General features: G+C 32.7%; 1 protein-coding gene across 1 annotated transcript in view; it reads right to left on the bottom strand.

The window, feature by feature from the left end:
- ACTR10 (actin related protein 10) overlaps positions 1–20,226 on the bottom strand; it is a 36,960-nt gene extending 16,734 nt beyond the window's left edge. Inside the window, exons 1-10 of the mRNA XM_051977736.1 lie at positions 20,046–20,226; positions 15,559–15,631; positions 14,885–14,967; positions 10,211–10,319; positions 4,315–4,422; positions 3,294–3,361; positions 2,917–2,996; positions 2,257–2,292; positions 398–477; positions 244–317 (exon numbers count right to left, since the gene is read on the bottom strand). Coding sequence (XP_051833696.1) covers positions 244–317; positions 398–477; positions 2,257–2,292; positions 2,917–2,996; positions 3,294–3,361; positions 4,315–4,422; positions 10,211–10,319; positions 14,885–14,967; positions 15,559–15,631; positions 20,046–20,122 — 788 coding nt within the window. The 5' untranslated portion in view covers positions 20,123–20,226. The remainder of the gene's footprint in view (positions 1–243; positions 318–397; positions 478–2,256; positions 2,293–2,916; positions 2,997–3,293; positions 3,362–4,314; positions 4,423–10,210; positions 10,320–14,884; positions 14,968–15,558; positions 15,632–20,045) is intronic.
- Between the last annotated feature and the right edge of the window lie 3,669 nt (positions 20,227–23,895).

Below are 23,895 nucleotides of genomic sequence, written 5' to 3'. Positions count from 1 at the left end.
CCTGGTTCTGTGACTGACTAGGTTAGTTCTTTAATTTCCTCCTCTGTAAAATAAGGGAATCTGATTAGTTGCAACTAATCTTGCTATAAGATTCTGATTTTTAAAACAGTGTTGTTAAGACTGATGTTAAGCTAACTTATTATAAAAATTATGAAATTTTTATAAATCAAATTCTTTTGAAAAACTATGCAAGTAAATATTTCAGCTCGATTCATTATCCTGCTTAGAAAAAGAATGTCCAACCTGATTGATCCAATTACGTGCAAAATCTTCTCTCCATCTAATGGGTAGTCTACTTCCGGAGGTGGGGAAGGTCGCTAAAAATATAAAGAGCTACATTAGAAAAGATATCATAATTTCTAATCTTTGAACAAACAAATGTGTACTTCAAACTCACCTCAGCCTTGCCATCAATGTTGAACTTTGCTGCTTGTATTTTAAGTCCCCGATGTAGATCACTCACAAAACAAGTACGAACTTAACAGAAAAAAATAGAAAAAAAGCATTAATGGTAAAAGTGGTGAATTGGCTAATTAAATGCAGACAAAACAAGTAAATTTGAACTCTCTACAAGTATGACTGACATTTACCTAACTCTCTTATATTTTCAGTACTTTTGTATTTATTATTTTATTCTCCCAACAATAATCTGAAGATAGTTTCAGATAACATTCTATTGGTGAAACACCCAAATTTTTTAAAGGAAAGCTTTCCTTATAGTTAGAGATGAATTCTAAGCTTTGGAAATTTAAACTGTTTAGGAAAGATACTGGTTGGATTCCAAGACATTGGAATTAGGTTCCACTTCTGTTACTAGCTATATGAATCTGAGCAAGTCATTTAGATTCAATGGGCCTCAGTCTCCTCCTTCATTAAAAAGAAGTTGGACTAAAGATCCCTACCATCTTTGCAATGAGATATGATTGAAAATCAAGAAATAAAAGTTAAAGCTCTACCGTTAACTAGTTATTAGATTTTTTAAAAAGTCACTTAATGTCGTTTTATTATTTTGGTATAGTGGGAAGAATATTGGCTACAGAGTCAGAGACCCTGTGTTCAAATCCCATCTTTGTCACTTAGTATCTGTGTGACTTTGGATAAGTCACTTAACTTTATTGGGCCTCAGTTTCTTTATCTGTAAAATGAGGGGGTTGAACTAGATGGGCTCTGAGATCCCTTTCCAGCTCTAAATCTATGACCTTCCGTTCCTCACTTGTAAAATGAAAATTTTGGATTAAATTATCTCTCAAGGTCTCACCTTTCTCTAAAATTCCATCATTCTATGATTATCCATATATTTAGCATTTGTCTTATTGTATCCTAGATTGTTTGTTAGGATTGTATAAAACTTTCACATATATTGTTGCATCAACTTGAGTATTTCCTCAAGCGACAGAGACCAAAAGTCCTCCAAACCAAAGTAGACCAGAATCTGCCCCCTCGTGGTCAACTGAGGTAATAGGCCTGTTCAAAGGTACATTGGCTTTTGAATGGCAATCTTTTGCTAGATTTAACTTGAAGTCTTGTCATCCTAAAGGATGAAGATCTGCTGGCACAGTCTTAAAGAATCTAGGGATCTTCCATAATATGATGAGGCAATGTTTTACACAAAATATAAATTTGGAAAAAAAAATATATTTTACAAGCTTTCATTTTTCAGTGAATTAATGGCAAACATACACTAAAATGAGAAAATTCTGATAAAAATGCACTATTAATAAATTAAAAAAATAATAAAAAATAAAACTAAAAAAACTTTCAGTATGTTGGCAATAGCAAAGTAGGAATCCATATACTTGGGGAGAATCTCATAATTCTTGAAGAGAAAGCCAATCAAGTAACAGTATACAATTCATGTAATATGGTATTATATGCTAAATTAATAAATGTAAAACAAAGGAAAAAATATTAAAATGCTAAACAACATTAATATAATGCTTTAAAAAATAGTCATTTCAAGCCCACTTTATCCCTATAAGAATATATTCTCTAAAGAAAGCATAATAGAATTTTCTCAATAAAATATTATGAATTATTGATACAGGTCCCTACAAAACTAACTGTAAAGGAAGGAGAGAATATTTTAAAATGTAGCATGAAAGTACATTAACCTTTTCCTTAGAAAACTACACATGCATAAATTTATTTTCATGTGCATTTGGGCATATATATCTTTTCATTATGAAACTTATAAGAAAATTAACATTTTATGAGGGAATGAAAAAAATCAGGGTTTAAACAAGTATAAAATATTACCTTTAATGTCTTCTAAAATAACTTCTGGAATTGAGCCTAAGAGAGAAATTAAATTTAGATAAAGAATTATAATAGTTAAAAATAAAATATGCTTATATTTTTATACAAAATTATAATGGCAAATGCTGCTTAAAGAAAAACCAAATGGAAAAAGTAACTGTTTCAGCAAGAAAAATATGCATAATGATAAACTGTACTTGTCACCTTTTAAAATTCATCAGTCTTTGGCCCTGGTACCCTTGCAGACATTTGATAAAATTGTCTTGTGATCTTACACTTGGTAAATTATTATCAGATACTCTTCATATTTATAGTATCAATTTGTACTACAATGCAAAGGAGCCACTTTATATTTCAACCTGGAGCTAAGGAAATTGCATATCAGTTTATATCAAGGATTCTTAACCTTTTATTTGCATGATGGACTTTTTTGGTAGTATGGTAAAGCGAACGGACTCCTCAGAATGTTTCAAAAATGCATAAAATATAAAGGCCTAGTTACAAAGAAACTACACTGAAAAACAGTTATCAAGATATTTTTTAAAAGTGCATGGTCTCAAATGGATAATCTCAGGTTTATTGAATTAACTTTACTGGTAATAACAATAAGAAGATACACATGAGAAACAATATGCTTAGTTTAATTTAAATATTTCTTACTCATTACTGATGGGAGACTCTGTCCTTTAGTTGCACCTATGTCAACAGTGCATTGCTCCAATAGCTGAGTTTCCAACTCCCTGAAGTTTTTAAAAATAAAGTTAGTGACACAAGTACACTGTAACTAATATCCTAAACTGAATTTGATATTCCTTCTGAACATGAGGCAAAAGATCTAAAAATATATTTTATATCCTTAAGTTATTCACTTTATTAGAATATCCTCTTATTTATAAAGGTAACAGCACTGGAAAGGGGGGGATTGCATAATTAAAATAATTTCCATATTAGGGCATTTTCTATGGATTAAAGTTGAACAGTTGCATATGTATTTTTATGTCACTAGAGAACACATATCAGTTTCCCAAAAAACTTACTTGTGAATGGCCTTTCCTCCTAGGGGGAGGGCTCCCCAACAATTCAGAATTGGTATTCCTTCATATATCTATAAAGTAGTCAAGGAAATCTTACAATACTGATAAAAGTTAAATGTGATTTGCCTACATATATCATCAGATTCTTAATATGTGGCTGAAAATTTTCATTATTTTTATGAGAGGTAGTAATAACACCAAGGTCAGAGGGTCAGTCATGAAGACTTGATTTCAAGTCCTACCTAAGACACACACTGTCTATATGATCACAATCAAGACATTTAAGTTCCCCGAATCATAGTACACTCCTTGATTCTAAGTCACAGAGCAATTACTAAGCAATATTGGTGGAGGGACCTGGCACAACTGGATTTCCCTATGATGATGAAATCATAGGTCTACCTTCCGTCTCCCCAAAAAGGGCATATCTTTCCCCAGATGGAAGTAACAACTCTCTCTTTTGTAGCCTAATAATGCTTCAAACCTTTATTACTGCATTTTTACACTATACTGAGACTAAATGTTTGTTTTCCCTGCAATAAGCAACATGATCACAAATATCACCTTTTCTTTTTTGCATCCCAAATTTCATATTGTCCTTTATATCAGGTGTTCAATGGGCTTCTCAGGAAGCCCAAAGGCTGGCAAATTTCTTTATAATAGTAGTCTAAGAAAAATGTATGCTTTACCTTCTTTAAACATTCTTTTGGGTTTGTAAAGCTTAAAATTTACCAATTATAGATCCCTCAAACTACAAGAATTACAAAATAATCTCTAATGTCTCTTCCAGCTTAGAATTTATGATCCTTTGAACAATGATATCTTTACTCTTTTTCTAATAGAGTTTCCTCTCTGATAAACTAAATGTTCCATGAATCCAGTAGTCAATATTATTATATTTCCCCATATATCCACAAATAACCACACAGTGAGAAGCATCTGCAGTAAACAATTACAATTAGTTAAAAACATGTAATTTTTGCCCAGTAGATCTACCTTCAAGTTTGTTGACAACAAAAGATACAGGTAGCACCATGCTTTCCCTATATCCGCAGTCTAATACCATGGCAGAATTAATCCCGAGTGTAAGAAGAGACATCAGATGACTGGGAGCAAGCAAAACAGATGGAACCTAAAGAAAAATATCCCGCCCCCCAAAATTCAGTTGAGTTTCAGTATGAGGAAGTTCCTTTACATATTAAATGATGTATTTGATAATGAATTTTTTTTTTTTTACAATAATTCATACCAACTGGCAAAGAACTGGGAACTAGAGGGACACATATTAACTGGGGAATGGCTGAACAAATTACGATATATGAATGTGATGGCATGCTACTTATTATCAGAAATGATGTTTTCAGAAGACTTGTATAAACTGATACAAAGTGAAATAAGAAGAATCAGGAGAACAATTTATATAATTACAACAATATTGTAAAAATAATGAATGAGGGAAGACAGTAACTGATCAACATCATAACCAACCATAACTTCAAAGGACTTAAGATAAAACATGCTAGTGACCTCCAGATAGTGAGCTAATGGAATCAGGATATGGATTAAAGCATTTTTTTTCCCTTGACACAGCTAATGAAGGAAATTGTTTTGCATGAGTACACAGTTTTGTAATGAACTATTTTTCTTTTTTTATTAAAGCTTTTTATTTTTATTTATTTTATTTTACTAAAGCTTTTTTATTTTATAAATATATGAATGGGTAATTTTTCAACACTGACCCTTGCAAAACCTTGTGTTCCAAATTTTCTCCTCCTTCCCCCGACCTGCTCCCTTAGGTGACAAGTAATCCAATATATGTTAAATATGTTAAATACAATACATATATATTCATACAATTATCTTGCTACATAAGAAAAATCTGACCAAAAAGGAAAAAAAAAAAAGAAAATAAAATGTAAACAAACAACAGAAAGCATGAAAGTGCTATGTTATGGTCCACATTCAGTTCCCATGGTTCTCTCTCTGGATGTAGATGGCTCTCTTTGTCACTGAACAACTGGAACTGGTTTGAATCATCTCATTGCTGGAAAGAGTCACGTCCATCAGAATTAATCATCATATAATCTTGTTGTTGCCGTGTATAATGATCTCCTGTTTCTGCTCATTTCTAAGTGAATGCTAGTTCACATAAGTCTCTCCAGGCCTCTCTAAAATCATCCTGTTGGTCATTTCTTATAGAATCATATTCCTTTAAATTAATATACCATAATTTATTCAGCCATTCTCCAATTGAAGGGCATTTACTCAGTTTCCAGTTTCTTGCCACTACAAAAGGGCTGCCACAAACATTTTTTGTACATGTGGTCCCTTTCCCTTCTTTAAGATCTCTTTGGGATAAAAGCCCAGTAGTTACACTGCTGGATCAAAGGTATGTACAGTTTTATAACTCTTTGGGCATAGCTCTAAATTGCTCTCCAGAATGGCTGGACCTGTTCACAATTCCACCAACAATGTAGTAGTTTCCCAGTTTTCCCACATCTCCTCCAACATTTATTTAGGAACTGTTTTTCTTGCCTTCTTAATGGACAGAGACAGGGGAAGAAAACATAGAACTGATGATAAAAATTTAATTATGTTTTTTACCAATTATAATAATAAAGTTTTGTGCTTATTTGATTAATTTATTTATATTTACTGAATGTTCAAACGAAGGCTATTATAAAGAAGGAAAATAACTTTACCTGACTTTACATAAAAAGTAATAATTAAAAAAAATTCTAATTTATTTTCTCTTTTTTTTGGGGGGGGGAGATGGAATGCAGAAGCAGTAAGATGTATGTGAGAAGGGGCTTTTAAAACTTTCCATAATATGTAGTTCCTACCTTCTTTTCCAGAATTATTTAATATTTTTTAAAAATTTTCTTTTTGTTGTGAATTTTAAAAAGTAAACAAAACACATTTCAAAATATAAAGAAAAGGAAGAAAATTACATAAGAAACCATGAAGTTCTATTACTCCAATTTAAAACTATATCTATGTATGTATGTCCATATTATACTGGCATTTATCAATTCTTTCTTCATAAATCTTTTGTAGTTGATTTGAGTATTTATAATATTCAAAATAACTTGATTGTTCAAAAATTTCTTTGAATGACTGTGTTATTACTGTATATGATATTCTTTTGGTTCTGTTCAATTCTCTTCATTATTTCATGCATGTCTTTCCACGTTTTTCTAAAACCATTTTAACTTTTCTTACAGCACAATAATATTCCATCACAATTATATACCACAACTTGTTTAATCACTCCCAAACTTATGGGTATTTTTTCAATTTCCAGTTATTTACTACGACAAAAAGACCTGTTATAAATATGTTAGAACATATAGGTTCTTTTTCCATTCCCTGATCAACTTAGGAAATATTATTGTTACTGGATCAAAGAGTATCCATAGTTTTTTATAACTCTTTGGGCAAAATTCCAAATTGCTCTCCAAAATGGATGGATCAGTTCACTTTCATCAACAGCATATTAATGTCCTAATTTTTCTACATCTCCTTCCAACATTTGTCATTTTCCTTTTCTTTCATTTTAGTCAATCTGATAGGTAAATCATATCTCAAAGTTGTTTTAATTTGCATTTCTCTAGTCAATAATGACAGAGCATTTTTTTCTTATGATTATATGTAGTTTTTGTTTCTTCATCAAAAAACTGCCTGTTCATATTCTTTGATCATTTATCAATTGGAGAAATACCAATTTTTAAAATAAGAAATCCATATTAAGTAATTTAATATTATTTTCCTTCACTCTCTAGATCTCAACAATCCAGATCAGGGCTTCTTTAACTTTTTTGACTTGTGACACCATTTTGCCCAAGAAATTTTAACATGACACTAGGAAAATAAGTATATAAAATAGGTATGCAAATCAAGCATTTATTGATAATAAATCATAACTTGGCGACTTCCACATTCAGCTACAAAACCCCACATGGGGTCATAAACCTCAGTTTAAAAAGCAAGTTCTAGGCAATCCATCTTCTCCTCTCTCTGGATTTCTATACAGGTTGTCCTCACATCTGGAAGACATTTTCTATTCACATCCATCTCTTAGAATGCCCAAGGTATTACTTGAGTTGCAACCTCTTATATAAACTCTTTCCTGACCCCTCTAGTTTTGAATGCCTTAAAGATTACTTACATTACTTAATATTATTTAAATCTGCTTAGTTTTACTTATTTAACTGTGTACATATTCTATCCTCCCAGTAGAATATAAGGTCTTTGAAGGTAGGGACTGCTTTGTTTTGGTTTTGTCTAATACAATATCTTCTTGAATTGAATAAAATAATGGAAGTGGATTATGGGGAAATAAAAAAAAAGCTAAGTTATTTTATGTTATATGACTGAACTAGATGACTGCTGAGGTCCCTTTTCAATTCTAAAATTTAGTAATTCTATGAAAAGGATCCAAAATTTAAGAGGGGAAAAGCCACATGCATGTCTCAAATATTCTTTTTTACATTCTCAAAATTATGAAGGAGAAACTAAGCATCATTCACAATTTATAACAAAAACTGTATTTTAAAAGATTATAGTATAGTTAAAATTGACACATCAAATTAAATCTTTGACTTTTGTGAGACTAAACTATTTGTACTCTTTATACATTAAAATGGGAGGATAATAGCACTCTCCTCCAGCACATTTTAATTATACTAACTAGAAATACAAAAACAGCTAAAAATTTGTTGGGGGGAAAAAAAGGATAGTACTTTCTTTCTTTTCTTTTGGCTGAGACAATTGGGGTTAAGTGACTTGCCCAGGATCACACAGCTAGGAAGCATTAATTGTCTGAAGCCAAATTTGAACTCAGGTCTCTTCCTGACTGCAGAGCCAGTGCTCTCTTCACTGCGCCATCTAGCTGCCTCAGGATGATACTTTCTAAGTAAGGAATATGTGGCAGATATAACAATTAATTAGGAATGTTGATATGTGATAAAACTCTTTAAAACTATAAAAGATGAAGAGCTAAGAAACTGTAATTGTAGCATACAGGTTTCTAACAGTTCACAGAGAATAGTTTGTCTTCAAATATAGATCGATGTACGTGGAATAAGTGTTTTTTCCTTTTGGATAAATCCTAAAGGTGTGGCTTTAAAAATTTAAACAATGAAAAGGTTCTAATCAATTGTAAGAGTGTTTAAAAAATTTCAATTATGCAAATGAAAGTCATGGCATAATTTCCTTACAAAAAGATCTGAGATTGATATCCTCTCTTATTTTTAACTGAGGAACAATATGCTGCAGTATTATAAAAAAAATTGTACCCAGAGTTTATCTATCAAGAGAGGCTATGAAAACAGGCCCATGAAATTGTAACTATTATTTCAAATATGTAAGTATTATTTCAATTACTAGCCTTATACTTGGTAATCTACTTAATTAGCAAGATTTAGAGCTTATTGTATCTTAATTAAAAATGTGTCTTGATGGAAAAAGGAGCCAGTTGGTGTCAAAGTGATTTTATAAGTGCTCCAAATAATAAAATACTTGTTATTTCTACTTGTTGATGAAAAAAAAAAAGTTCTCTCCACTATCTAGAAACTTTTATTTTGAGGGAATTAATTTAATAATCAATGTTAATGGTTTCACTGATGGTTCTATTCTATTTTATTGGGTTTTCAAAAATTGTTCAATGGGAAAGGAAGAGAACAAGTATTTATTTAATGCCTTTGTATCTGGCACTATGCTAAGTATATGTCATTTGATTCTCACAACAATCCTGTGAGAAAGATGCTATTATTATTCCTATTTTACAGATGAGGAAACTGAAGCTTAATTAATTAAGTTAGGTTGAGTCACTTGCCAAGGGTCACATAGCTAATAAGTATTCAAAACTCAATTTGATCTCAGGTCTTTCTGAAGTTGAATTTGAACTCAGGTCTTCCTGACTTCAGGTCCATTCTCTATTACTAAGCCACCTATTTTCCTAAGTTTGTTTAAAGCTTTACATATAAATATTGAAAGAATAAATTTGTACTAAAATCATTAATATATTTTAACCAAATCCCCACTATAAAGTCATGAATCCCATCTCATTGTAATGTTATTTAGCATTCATTATTTAACTAAAGTAGTCTGAAAATGTTGTTTCATTATATTTTCACAAAATCAATTAACATTTTAGGCAGATTATCTATGTATATATATAATTTTAAAACTCATGCTAAAGCTTAAAAAATGCTTCTAGAATATCAAACTAAAATAATTTTACTTAATAGCTAAGAAATTTAAAAGTAATCTGCAGATGAAGATCTTAAAGGTAAATATGGTTCAAATGCTCAACTTTCCTTGATAGAGGACTTAAAAAACACCAAAACATACATGCACATCACTAGCAGAGGAGCCACAATTGTAGTAATTAGTTTTTTCAGCCACAGTGATTCTTAAAGACTATGGAGCAGATTGCTCCAGTAGAAGGAGTAACCATACCTACTGAAAACTTGAAGTAAGAAATAATTAAGAGAGTCATAATACAAAGCATCAATGAGTGATAAAAAGGCTTAAAATAAACTCACTTTATAAAAGCTCCAAATGTTTTTTTTTTTTTTTAAATTTAAAAGAATTTTTGAGATAGGGCAATAAAAACTAGCTAAATCAAGAAATCTGTTAGTATTCCAAATTTTCTAATGTTGAAAAGAAACAGGAAACTGAAGGAATCCTACAGTAATCTTTCTTTTTTTTTTAAAAAGAATCCTTCAGTTCCTCTCTGTCACCTGTTCTGACATAATATCCTGTCACTTATCTGAATAAGTCGTTCAGTGTATACATTTGATAAAAAATCAGTGCAACACTGTAAGCAATAGAACAAACTCAACAAAATCCTATATTGTTGTTCTTTTAGAATTCTACTTCAAAATAACCTAGGTATTCAATTAAAAAGTAGATACCTCGAAATACTTGAAAAGAACACGGGTGAGTGTTTCTCTGAAGTGGGAAGGACACAGAACAGATTCAATAATCACAACTCGGCGGTCTCTGGGATTCACCAAGAGATGTCTGAAAAACAATGAATTTTTAAATTTTTAATTTTTAAAAGATACAAAAAATACATTTAAAAAATGATATTTTGAGATTTTCTTCTGTATTAAGAAATGGTTGGTTGGTTGTTATTCTCTGCTTTTGAAGAGAACCAAAATCCCAACATTAAAGAGTCAAGTTATAGTATTTCTGACTGTGGCTAATCAAATCAATAAGAGTGTAGAGTACTCTGCTACAGGCTGGACACAAATAGTCTATATGAACACTTGGGTAGCTCCTCTAATTTTGCACACTTTGTGTTTCTCCTTAGTTAATTCAATTCTGCTTTATTCAGAGCACAGCACCTTCTCTGATGAGGGCATGCCATGCTAGGCAGTCTTATGCTAGGGTCTCCCATGTCAAACAATCAATTCTAAAGTTCTTAAGCGATACCTTGACAGTGTTCTTGTATTGCTTTTTCTTTTCTTCTCTTAAAAAAATAGCTTTTTATTTTCAAAATATATGCAAAGATTACATTCATCCTTGCAAAACCTTGTGTTCTAATTTTTCCCCCTCCTTTTGATAGCAATAATCCAATATGTTAAACATGTATAATTCTTCTATACATATTTCCACAATTATCATGCAAAAGAAAAATCAGAACAAAAATAAAAAAAATGAGAAAGAAAAAAAAGCAAACAACAACAACAAAAGGTGAAAATACTATGTCCCCATAGTCTTCTCTGTGGGTGCAGATGGCTTTCTCCATCATGTCTATTGGAGTTGTTCTGAAATCACCTCATTGTTGAAAAGAGCCATGTCCATCAGAATTAACCATCTTGTTGTTGCTGTGTATAATGATCTCCTGGTTCTGCTCATGTCACTCAGCATCAGTTCATGTAAATCTTTCCAGGCCTTTATTAAATCATCCTGTTGGTCATTTCTTACAGAACAATAATATTCCATAACATTCATATAACATTGCTTATTCAGCCATTTTCCAAATGATGGATATCCACTCAGTTTCCAGTTTCCTGCCACTACAAAAAGGGCTGCCACAAACATTTTTGTACATGTGGGTCCTTTTCCCTTTTTTATCATCTCTTTGGGATACAGGCCCAGAGATACTACTGGATCAAAGGGTATGCAGTTTGATAGCTCTTTGGGTATGTTCCAAACTGCTCTACAGAATGGTTGGATCACTTCACAACTCAACCAACAATGCATTAGTGTCTCAGTTTTCCCACATCCCCTCCAACATTTGTCATCTTTTCTTGTCATCTTAGCCAATCTTAAGAAGTGTGCAGTATCATCTCAGAATTGTCTTAATTTGCTTTTCTCTGATCAATAGTGATTTTAGCTATATTTCATACGACTAGAAATGTTTTTAATCTCTTCATTTGAAAATTGTCTTCATATCCTTTGACCATTTATTAATTGGAGAATGGCTTGTATTCTTATAAATTTGAGTCAATTCTCTACCTATTTTAGAAATGAGGCCTTTATCAGAACCCTTGGATGTAAAATTCTCCATTCCAGTTTTCTGTTTCTAATCTTGTCTGCATTGGTTTTGTTTGTGCAAAAACTTTTCAATTTATCAACTTTTAAAAATGATCCATTTTGCATTTCATAATGTACTATTGTTCTTCTTTGGCCACAAATTCCTTCCTTCTTCATAGAATTAAGAGAGAGACTATCCTTTGTACTTGCTTATAACTGTTTATGTCTAAATCATGAACCCATTTCAACCTTATCTTAATATAGAATGTAAGGTGTTGGTCAATACTTAGTTTCTGCCATTGTTTTCTGACCTGATGTGAGCACTTGCCCTATGTGAGTTACCATAAAATTTAGTAATGACACTTCACTAATTTATAAGACAGTGTATAACTAAAATAGCTACTCAGGGTAGTCACACAGAAACTCAGTACACCTGAAAAAAACCTTTTAATTACATTTGTGCTTTAATGCAGTAGTAAATAAGCAATATGTAAGTGCTATGGGAAGGAATACAAGCTCGCACCAGGTACTTTTCTGCATTTAAAGACTTTAATTTGGTACAATCATAATCCCCGAAGTTTATCATGAAGGGAGAAGGGCCCACTTTCTTTAGTTGTCTCTAGGGTAAAGTTTGATCTTCATAATTAGTGTTCAATTCTGTTTTCTTTTTATCTTTTTGAAGTCATTAAGACTATTTTGACTGATTCTGCTCATTTCATCAGTATATAACTCTTCCCAACCATTCCTGAATCCTCTCTGAGTTTTTTATATCTTTAATTTCTTACAATACTATACCATTCCATAATCTAAACTAATATAAGACATTTTGTTTTGCCATTTCCCAAATAATGGGCACCTTTGTTTTCAATATTTTGCTATCAAAGTGCTGCTATGAATATTTTGGGTTTTTGTGTGTGTATATGTAGACACAAAAACACATATACATTTATAGATAGAAACAAAGAGAGTTCTCTCTGTGTACACTTTTAAATTGTGTGCCTCTATAGACACACACACACACACACACAAATACACACAAAGAGACAGAAAGAACATTTTTGCATCCTTGCATCCTCATTATAATTATGAAGTATTTTATTAATAGAGGCATTCCCATATATATTTATATTTACATCTATATCTATATCTGCATGTGTGTATATAAAAAATAAAAATCTTTTTTTCTGTGATGAATTTTCTTGTGGTATATGTCTAGAGAGGACATCTCTGGATTAAAGGAAAAAGTTAATTTTAGTCATTTTTTAAAAGAATGATTCCAAAATGTTTTTAAGAACTGTCGGTCCCAATGATAGTTTTGTTGAAAGTGTATTACTGTTACCTGTCTGCCTGCAACTCCTTTAACACCAACTGTTAGCATTAAAAAATGCTAATTCATCTCTGACAATTTGTTGGGTATAAGGTGAAACCTCAGAATTGTTTTGATATTTGCAATTTGGTGTAATATTTCATATTGTTAATAGCTTGCAGTTACTCTTTTAAGAACTGTTTGTTCTTAACTTTTAATTACTTATTCATTGGATAATGTTTTTCATCTTGTTATTTTCCTGATTAATAACTTTTTTCAGCTTCATTGATTTTCTTTACGTAGAGGTTTAAAAATTTCAAATAATACAAACTGGCTACTTTTTAGGGGATATGCTCTGTCCCTTGTTTAGGTTAAAAATTCTACCCCTTGCCATAGCTGTGAAAGTTTTTTTTTTTTTTCTCCTTCTTTAATTTTTTTTTTTTTTTTAAATCACATTGAGGACTTTCTTATATCTACTTTAAGCTAATGGTGGTATGTGATTAAATATGCTGGTATAAACCTAATTTCTTCTAAATGGCTTCTCTGTTTTCCCAGATGTTTTTGTCAAATAGAGCATTCTTCTCTGAGGAATTTATGTCCTCTGGTTTATTAAACTTGGGGTTACTGAATTCAATTGACTGTTCTGATTCCTGATTCTTTCTTTCTTTCTTTCTTTTTTTTTTTTTTTTTTGGCTGAAGCAATTGGGGCTAAGTGATTTGCCCAGGGTCACACAGCTAGAAAGTGTTAAGTGTCTGAGACTATATTTGAACTCAGGTCCTCCTGACTTTAGGGCTGGTGCTCTATCCACTGCACCACCCAACTGTTCCCTTTGATTTCTGATTCCTGAACAAATCATTTTCTCCCATTGATCAACTTCTATATTCTTAAAGCCAGAATCAGAAAATTTTGATAATCATTTTGTGATATAATTTTAAAATTATATCTTTAATCCTGTGTTTATATGTGTGTATTTACATGTATATAAAGACATCTACATGCATATATGTGTCTATATATAGGTTTATATGTGTATTCAACTTAGTCATTTGATATATTGCAGTAATCTTTTTTGCTAGGATTATTTCACATTTTTGCAACATTATTCCTTGGTGATACTGATCTATAGTTCTCATTCTTTACCTTATCTCTCTCTGGTTGACTGTGAAGGCCACATTTGCCAAATAAAACAAGTCTAGTGTTTTCTTTTCCAATTTTTTGAGTATAATTTATGTAATATTAATTGCTCTTTAAGTATCTGAAAGAATTCCAAAGTTACTTCCCTTTCCCCTTTAATAAGTGCTTTACAGTTTGTACAATTTCATTTCTTGAGTGGTTTAAGATATTTATTTCATGTTCTTTTAACTTATGTATTTTATATTTTTGTAAATATCTATCCATTTCTTTAAAATTTTTTACTTCCCAGCATGTAATTATATGTAATAAGTTCAGATAATTTTTTAAAATTTCTTTTCTGTTATGATTTTGCCTTAATTTTTTTTTTTTTTTTAGCAATCTGACTTGTATCTCCTTTGATTAGCTTAGCTTAAGATTTATTGATTCTGTCTTTTCAAAGAAAGAATTTTCCAACTTTGTTTGTTAATTCTATATTATTTTGTTTTCCACTTTACCAATTCTTTCATTTTCAAAATTTTTTCTAATTTTCCTAATATTAGGAGGGTAAACTTTACTTTAAAACTAATGTGACACAAAGCAATCAAAAATTACTGACAGATATTATGTTCACGGCTTTAAAAAAAAAAAGGCATCTGCTAACAAAAGAAAAAAGATATCTCTTACCTGAAATACAATGTGTGGATGAATTCCTTTAGGTAGGCATACAATTCTTCGGTGTTAATATTATACTGAACAACTTTAATAGACTGAAAAATATTAAAATGTTATTAGCAGCTTATAGCTAAAAAGCATTCATTTTATAGATTTGAAAGATACTTTCACTTAATCAAAAAAATTTTAGTTAAAGCTTAATGTATTCTTTTTTTAAGAAATACAATTAATTGGTGCTGAAAGACAATGTAGAAATTTTATTAGGTATTTCATTCTTTTGCAAGTCAAAAGTATTTAGAAAAGTACAAGAAAGAAACCCAGGTTAAAATGGCCATCCAGTTACATGTCAGCATTTGTACTATAACATTACAAAGGAAGTAGGTTTCCTATAATTTGAAAAACAATTCTATAGGATTCTATTTATTCTATTCTATTCTATTTATTATGATGCTACAAATACCAATTACATGTTTAGTTTATATTGAGAATTTCTAGAAAATTAGAAAGTTGCTATATGATTTTTAAAAATTTTCAAGATCACATATTTTTTCACTTGGGAACAGGAAATATCATGGAAATTTATTTTAAAATGGTATTAATCTCTTCCAGACTAAAAAAAAAAGAAAAAATAATTATTGGTTATCTACTTTGTATTCTATTGTACTATTAAGTAATTAAATAAGTACCTTGGACACTCCAGTTTTTTTGATTACACTAGGGATTATACATCTTGGACCAGTTTCTCCTGCAAATCCACACCTGAAAATCATAAATTCAAAATATTTTCAAACATTTTGCATGATTTTCAATATAATTCAATACAATATAATGCACATAATAATATATAAAAAGAGATGAATGACAAATCAATAATATTCCCTAAAGAAAGGATTTCTCTAAAAATTTCAAAGAAGCAAGAATCAAAGCTTTTGGATACCTTGCTCTCTCTCTCTTTTTGTTTTTAAACTCATTTTTACTCACTTTTCAAGACTCAGAAAGACCAGTGTTTGAAGCTACAATGTTATTACCAAAGGGTATGATCTTGGGCAAATCACTTAACTTTTGTGAGATTAACTTTAATATTTCTAAGTCTCTTGACCCAAGGATCAGTTTCTTCATCGTAAAAGTGATCAAAATATCTATTCTTTGTCTCATTGATTTGTCAAACTAATATCAACATGATTAAATGAGATAATTAAAATGTTTTGAAAATCTTAAAGTACTAGATAAGTTAACTATTATTAATTAATTAAAATATTAATAATTATTATTAATTTCAAATTAATTATTATTTTAAAATTTTAATTAATTACATTTTAATTATTAATTATAATTAATTAATAACAGAAATTAAACTAGGTTGAGGTCACTTTTTAAAGTTGTTTATTGTACAATATTACTTTATTGGTCAACTTCCAAACAAAAGCATTTTACTTTACTTTTAATGGAGAATAATAGCCTATTAGAAGTTGGAGGGACTTTTGAGAATATCTAATGCAATTGTTTCATTTCAGGAACATAGAAATAGATTTAAAAAGTGAAAGTAAGTATACTTCTCTTGATCCTGATCTTCACTTGTTATTTCAGTCAGAAAATTTTATCACTTATTTTTTTTCCTATAGAATTTCCTTCTAATTCTCATCTAATGTGCTTCAACTATAAGTATTTCTCTTCTCCATTCATTTCAAATCTTTTGAAATGTATTGTTTTCTGTATTCCTCTTTAGGCTATTTCATCTTGGAGTCATGAGAACTGGTTTCAAATTCTGAATAGGATGACAGATTTAGTGTGAATCTATCATCTCAGACTACTCATTTAATTTTTCTGGGCCACAGTTTTCTCTTCTATAGAACCATACTATTTACCTCACAAAATTTATAAGAAAAGCTCTTTGTAAAACATTAAATTACTATGAAAGGCAAGCAATTACCTTTGTTCTTGCTGTGTTTTATGGTAACTACCTTTTTCCTGATCTTTCCCTCTGTTTATTTTTCACTTGGTTGTCCTCATCCCTCACATAATATTATTAGAGATGGTCAGTATTTGTTTTGCTTGATTATGCATAATTGTTATATATATTTTTCTTTCCTTTCCTTTTTTTTTTTTTGGAGGGGTGATCACAGAGGAGAAAAATAAAAAGTAGGGCCTCCGGAGATATCAGTCTTTGTTGTTCTATACAGAGACAATCATTGAGGAATGCATCAAATTATCTGGTTTCTAATATAATTTGTATAACATATTAATATTAATATATTTCTCATTATAACTTCAGAACTAACACTTTTATAGATGATAGTGATATAAGAAAAAATTTTCTGACATTTATTTTCTGACACTTTGCAGTTTTCAAAGCACTTATGGTAATTGGAATGGGCATCAGCAGGGCCTTTGTTAGGTCCTTCTTGTTAACTAAGAGCAGAAAAATAAGATGCTGTTGCCTACTTTGTCATAAATTGGATGCAATTACCCACTTACCCAGGTGCAGGGAGCTTGGGTCCTGGTAACAGGATATGGGAAACTTGGGTTATGCTACATGTTTCCAAAGTTTTGTTTTGACAAATTCTGACCAATGGTTAAAGCGTAAACATCTCCTTTTTGGGAGGAGATACCCCTTATTCCATAAATACCCATCACAAACTATCTCCTCCGACCAATCAGTTCCTTGATGCTACTTAATTTTGTTCTGCTTTTGTGACAACAGAGCCTCTTAATTTGAGAAACCAGTCTGATGTCCTGGTAATTTTTACCTATCAAACCTTCTCTCCCCTTGCAGTAATGACATTGTCATTTGAGCTTTATGATCCCTTGAGGCAGACTAACCTCTATTTTATAGATGAAGATTTTGAAGCTCGGAGATACTGACTTAACTGAATGAGGGATTTCAGTATAATTAGCACTTAAACATTTTATGTATGATACTGTGTTAGGTGCAAGGGATACTGAGATAAAATAAGACTAAGTATTTGCCTTCTTAGAGCTTACAAATGTAGAAACAAAGAAAATGAATGCAAATAACTTGAGTATCAATGATTTTATAATAGGCACAACACAGAAAGGTCAATTTGAAACCTTCTAAATACCCTCTTTCTTCTACCAAACCATGCTAGTTGCAGATATCATTCTGATTTTTTGTTTAAACTTTAAATTCAATTTTCTTCCTGACTAGTATTTTCACTTATAGTTCCTGCTTAGATTTAAAACTAAATCCCTTTACTCTTTCCTCTGGAATTCCCATCTTCCTTATATTCCCATCACCCAAAGGGGCATTAGAATGCTCCAAACTTTCAAGGCATGCAATTTAGATCTTAAATTACATTCTGATCTTTATTTAATATGCTGTGACAATTATAAAGTCCTGCAGATTTTTTAATTTTATCAAAAATTTATTATTTATTTTTGGTATTTTTTCTCCTAAATTTTGAATTTCAAATTCTCTTTCCCTTCCACTCCTAGCTCCTGCACATGTCCATAGAGAAAGACAAAAAAATATGGTATCAGTTATACATGTGAAATCAAGCAAAACATAATTCCATGTTAACCGTATTTTTTTAAAAAGCAAGAAAGTGAGAAAACTATTCAATTGGCATCCAGAATTCATCACTTTTCTCTTGGGCAATGGATAGCTTTTTTTCATCATGAGTCCTTTGGAACTGTCTTGGATCCAAATCTTTCACAGTTGATCATCATTTCAACAATGCTGTGTGCACAATAATCTCCTGCTGATTCTTTTTCTTAATATTTCTAGAATATATCTTTTCTATCGGATTACTGAATTTAAGGATAGAGGAACCTCCATTTGCTTTTGGTTAATTCCCCTTCTCCATTTTCCATAAAAATCTCATTTCCACTATTCATTCAAGGTTTATTTGATGAGCTTACGCCACTGTATTAGAAGCCCTGGAGAATTCATAAATGTATAAGAAAATACTCCCTATTACTAAGCAAATCACTTAACCATTTCTGGGTCTCAGTCACCTACTCTATAAAATGAAGGATTTGGACTAGATTATTTCTAAGGTTTCTTTGAGCATTTTAGGAACCAATATCATTCTCAATCCCAATTCCTTTAAACAGTCTTACAGATTTAGAGCTAGCTGGAAGCTTCTTCATGTCATGATCATGGGCTTCAAGCTCTCTTAACAATTGTCTCCTTATTCCCCAATTTTAATATACATACATACACATATACAATTTTCCACAAAAATCCTTTATTAAATGACACAGCCGGGTTACATAGAAAGATGATGACAAGATGTTTCCTTTCATGAATGTTAAAATCGCGCTAGCAATATTTTATGTCCTGTCTCCCTAAGGTCCTTGACAAGAAGGAGCTGAACCTTAGGCCTCTTTTTATCTTCAGCATCTAGCACAAGTAGGACATGAATATTTGATGAGGAGGTTTTCTTTTTCTCTCCCATCAGTGGGAGCAAGAGGATGGGGGAGGATAGAAATAATTGCTTAGCATACAAACAATATCGATATCATCAAGGCATCCCTTTTAAATCAATGCTGAGATGAGAAAAATGTCAGAAATAAGAGCAAGCAGGTTAGCTTTGAAGCTACAGGTTGAACTTAGATACCAAAAAAAAAAAAAAAAAAAAAATAATAATCTTGTTCTATTATGTATCTAGAAATAATCATTTTGTGCTATTCGAAATAAAAATTAACTAAAAAGTATGTATTTGATATATCATCTTCTAGCATTACAGCTGTTTCTTCTTTCCTACGAAAACAGCCCCGTGGAAAGGCTGGGTTTTGACCCTTCTCAATTTCAGCGTCTTCCCCTACTATTTCCTATTTATGACGCACATAGCTCGCTTTGTTTATGTTTGTTGGGAGGTTGTCGCCCCCCTTAGATCGTAAGCTCCTTTGCCTCTTTGCACTCCCAGAATTTAGCCCAGTGCCCCGCATAAAGCAGGGGCTTAATAAATTATTAATGAATTAAATCATTAGTTTTATTATCCCCCTTCCAAATGATTCCGAAGGAACCAATAAGGCCAAAGCCACGGTAGCTGTGAATTCGTTTTCTCGCCACCCTGGGGGACAATGCCTGGATCCCACAGCCCGGGCCTTCTCTAAGGCCGCCCATCCCCGGAGGGGCGCCAGCATCGGGGAGAGAAACTGGGTCACCCGCCGCCTCCGAAATCAAAGTGGCGGTGCCCGCCCGACTCACTTAGTGAAGGCTTCACCCAAGTCGATCACTACCGCCGTCTTCTCCCCTCCGCTCCCCAAACCTTCGTAGAGTGGCATGGCTGCGGGGCAGACCCAGGAGCACGGGATTAACTCAGAGATCCTCTCGGTAAGGGACAATGGCTGCCACTGAGAGTCCTGGAAGGCAGAGAAAGGAGGGCCTTCTGCTGTCTCTGGCGCAGAGAAGTTGTGTCATTCCCGGGCCTTCCCTTTCATGGACGCAGAAAGAATTCGTATACTCAGGACCTTTCGCTCTCCTGTACCGTGGCCCGCCACGGCGGCAAGGAGGTTTTTGCAAGTGCCTGAAGGCAGGGTTCGCTAATTTCCTGGGGCCCAGTGTCAGAATTAAGCAGGCAATGCCTCGGTGAGCTATCTGGCTCGGGAAGCTGAGTCTCGAATAGAAGCGTCCATTATTCTTCTTCGTATCCCGGAGAATCTCACTGGAAACCTGCGATTTGGGTCTGGTGGCATAAGAAAATTTCGACAGTTTTTACAGCTATTATGTAACTAAGGGAAAAGAAAGAAATCCAATCCAGCGTACTCGATGACGGAAGTCATCTATAAATTATATGGCTAAGTTTTATGTTATATAGGTATACGTATGTATGTGTGTATATGCACATCTGCGTGCACACAATGTTTATGTGTATGCATGCGTAGATTATATTATTTATATTAATTTAAAACTAAGTACAAAGTAAGAAAAAACATAACATCGTCACATACCCAAGCAGGACATCAGGGAGGATTCAGAATATGTAACAATAAATTACCGTTTTAAGAAAGCATATATAATAGAAAATGTTAAAAATAACAATCTTGACACTGAAAATCAGATATCGAGGAAAATTTATTATTATGAAAGAAGAATTTTAAGAAATCGTTGTTTCTGGCCAGAAGCGGGGACCCACTCTTCTTGGGCAAGAGGGAGCACTGAGTATAGAAATGGGAGAGTATAGAAACGCTTTGTGAGCATTTTGCAATGCTGACAGTGCTAAAAGTGAATCATTGTTTCAGTTGCCCAGCTTTGTATTCCTTCTGCACATCAGAGTTACTATTAGGAACTTGAAAGAGTCAAGAATTGTAGACTGATGAGCTCCTGCTCTGGGGAAATTCCCTGATCAACTCGCATAGGTTGGGGTGAATGAGGCCAGCCCAGACTTAGAGAGAACCAGGGTGCCACACACATGAGGTATAGATCTGTGGCCTTGGCTGGGCTTTATGCAACGTGTTAGTTTCAAAGCTTTCCCGTTTGTGTCTGCCTTTAAACTTTCACCTCTCTGCTGTGTATTTAAAAAACAAGCAACTTCAATGACACTTTTTTTTTTTTTTTGTCTTGGCATAATTATCATTAGCCTTCTTGCAATACTGCTCCCCCTCAATTAAAAAAAAAATCCTTGTAACAAATAAACACAGGCAAAAAACACATTGCCTGTGTCTGAAAATGTGTCATGCAATTCTTTTAGGTTCTCTCTGTGAGTAGGTATAACTCATTTGTCAATTTCCATTTTACTCCATATACATGTAGTTTGTGTGTATGTATGAATGTATGTGTATGTACACACACACACACACATACACACACACTCGTTCTATAGACTTAAGGTTTGTACACAGTCAATCTAGTTAATTTAATGCACATTCCTTTGTTATACTCTCAGTCCACAGAAATCTTTTGCCCAGACCTTTTCTTTGCCCCATTTTTTCACTGTGGTGGTTTTGTTGAAAATACCATAACAATTTTCCTCCATTTTTAATAGATATGGAAAACATAGAAAAGACATAAAGCTAGAGAATATTACATTTTCTACCTAGTTAGCTTCTAGGCAAAGTAACTCTAATGTCACCTCATTTTGTTCCATACCTAGTATATTTGATTTCATCCCCACCTACACTGACTCCTGTTGGGATAAACTCAGAGACAATATGTGGTGATTTTTTTCTTTTAAATATAATAGTTCTCTCTGCGAGAGAAGGTTTCTCGAGGAGATTTTCTGGAGGCAGCCTTAGTATCAGTTCAGATCAATAATTACCCCAAATGCAGCCAGCTAGTAAAAATACAAATGTTTATTTCTCCTTCCAAGTCTTGTCTCTTTCCTTGGGCCCGGATAGCTAGATTCTTAGAGGCCTATCTCTCTGCTCGGTTCCAAGAGCTCCCTCCGAATGTCTCCAAATCCAAAGGTTTGTCCTTCAGCCTCTGCCACTGCTCCCTTCAGCCTCCAGCCAGCACAAAGATGGATCTGTCTCTCTTGCCTTCCGAAGTAATTCTCTTCTGGCTCTAGCTCAACTCCGACTGGTGGCTTCTTCTGACTTGATGCTCTCCTTTCCATGTAATTTGGCTGAATTCTGTATGAGAGCCTCTGTCTGAATCTTATATATGAGAGAAAGGAATTGTGGGATAAGAGAGAGAGAAAGATTATGGGTTTCTTCCCAGAGAGCTCTCTGGCCCTAAGAGCTTCAAGGGAGGTGTGAATTCACAAAGTTACAAAGTTTACTTTGTGAATCTCCCATACTTGTGAACTCCAATGAGTAAAGGTGTAAACACAAGCATTGTATTAATTAGTTCTACTTAGTATCTTGTTTCAGGTTCTGGCCCAAAACATCTTCTTGTAAGATCAGATCAATAATCTATCAATTCTAATGAATTAGCAGTTTGTAAAGATTCCAACAGCAATGGTCTGAACATGATCAATTTATTAGTTAGGATAGCACTAACCAATAAATTGGGTCAATGACCTCTCTCAATGACCAAAACCCCCTAAAGTAGGTCTTACTAGCCTTCATATAGTTTTGGGAAGTACAAGAGAACAAAGAAAAGAGTTGGGTTTTATTTGAAACAATGAAATTGGTCACCGGTTTGGTAACATTTTGGAAGAAGGTGACATGGAAATTGGGAATTTGGGGTCTAACAAGAGGCCCCTCCTTCCCTCCTGTAACTAAGAAATGTTCGTTGTTTGAGTCTATCTTCAAGATTAGAGATAGTGGACCAAACATTTTTTAGATAAACCAGACATCATTGAAGGATAGCTTGATGTAAAGATATTGGATCAGACTCCCTGGTGATCACCTGCATCCTTCAAGGATAACATATTTCCTTGAGACAAGAATAGAATAGTGATTGGCTAGAGAACTGAACTTCTAAACTTAGCTCATGGCTATGTGGCTTGAGCAATCATTTAAAATGGGATAATAATATGAATAAGTTTAATTACATTATAGAATCAATTAAAAAAAGAATCAATTTAATTTCTTCACTCCGAACATAGAAGAGCAGTAATAACAAGAGCATTGCATTCCTTATAGGAGTTGTATAAGCATATTTAGTTGTTGCTTGGGAGAGGTGAATAAGTAACAGGGATTCTATAATGTCTACACTTCAAGTTTATCAATCAAGTTTTGTGATTCTATTTGCATAATTTATTATCCAAAGATTGAACTACAGCATCAGTTTACCTCTTCTCTTTTGAAATGAAATATCTGAGTATTGCTTTTCCACATAGGCTTGGTTTATAATCAAAGTTAAGAAGCAAATGGCTTTGAGGAAATTATTCTTAAGAATTCCTAAGGTGTTATAAGTCAATTTTTTGTTCCGCACCAAAATATATGCTGTTTCTTATGAAAACTACCCTCCTTCTTCCATCTTGATCATCCACGGATCCTGCTCCATGATGTTAGGAGAGGGATTGTTTTCTTCTGGGCACGTTTAATTATATTTATGGCAAAATGTATTTGACACAAAAAAGATTTCATAGCCTAGCACCACGGCTATCTGCTTTCCTCATTGGAATATTCATTATATATATGGGTTTGGATCTGTGGAAAAAAGCACATTC

This window comes from Antechinus flavipes, chromosome 2, assembly GCF_016432865.1.
Source record: "Antechinus flavipes isolate AdamAnt ecotype Samford, QLD, Australia chromosome 2, AdamAnt_v2, whole genome shotgun sequence".
Taxonomy (NCBI): domain Eukaryota; kingdom Metazoa; phylum Chordata; class Mammalia; order Dasyuromorphia; family Dasyuridae; genus Antechinus; species Antechinus flavipes.
This window is presented reverse-complemented; position numbering and strand designations above follow the sequence as displayed.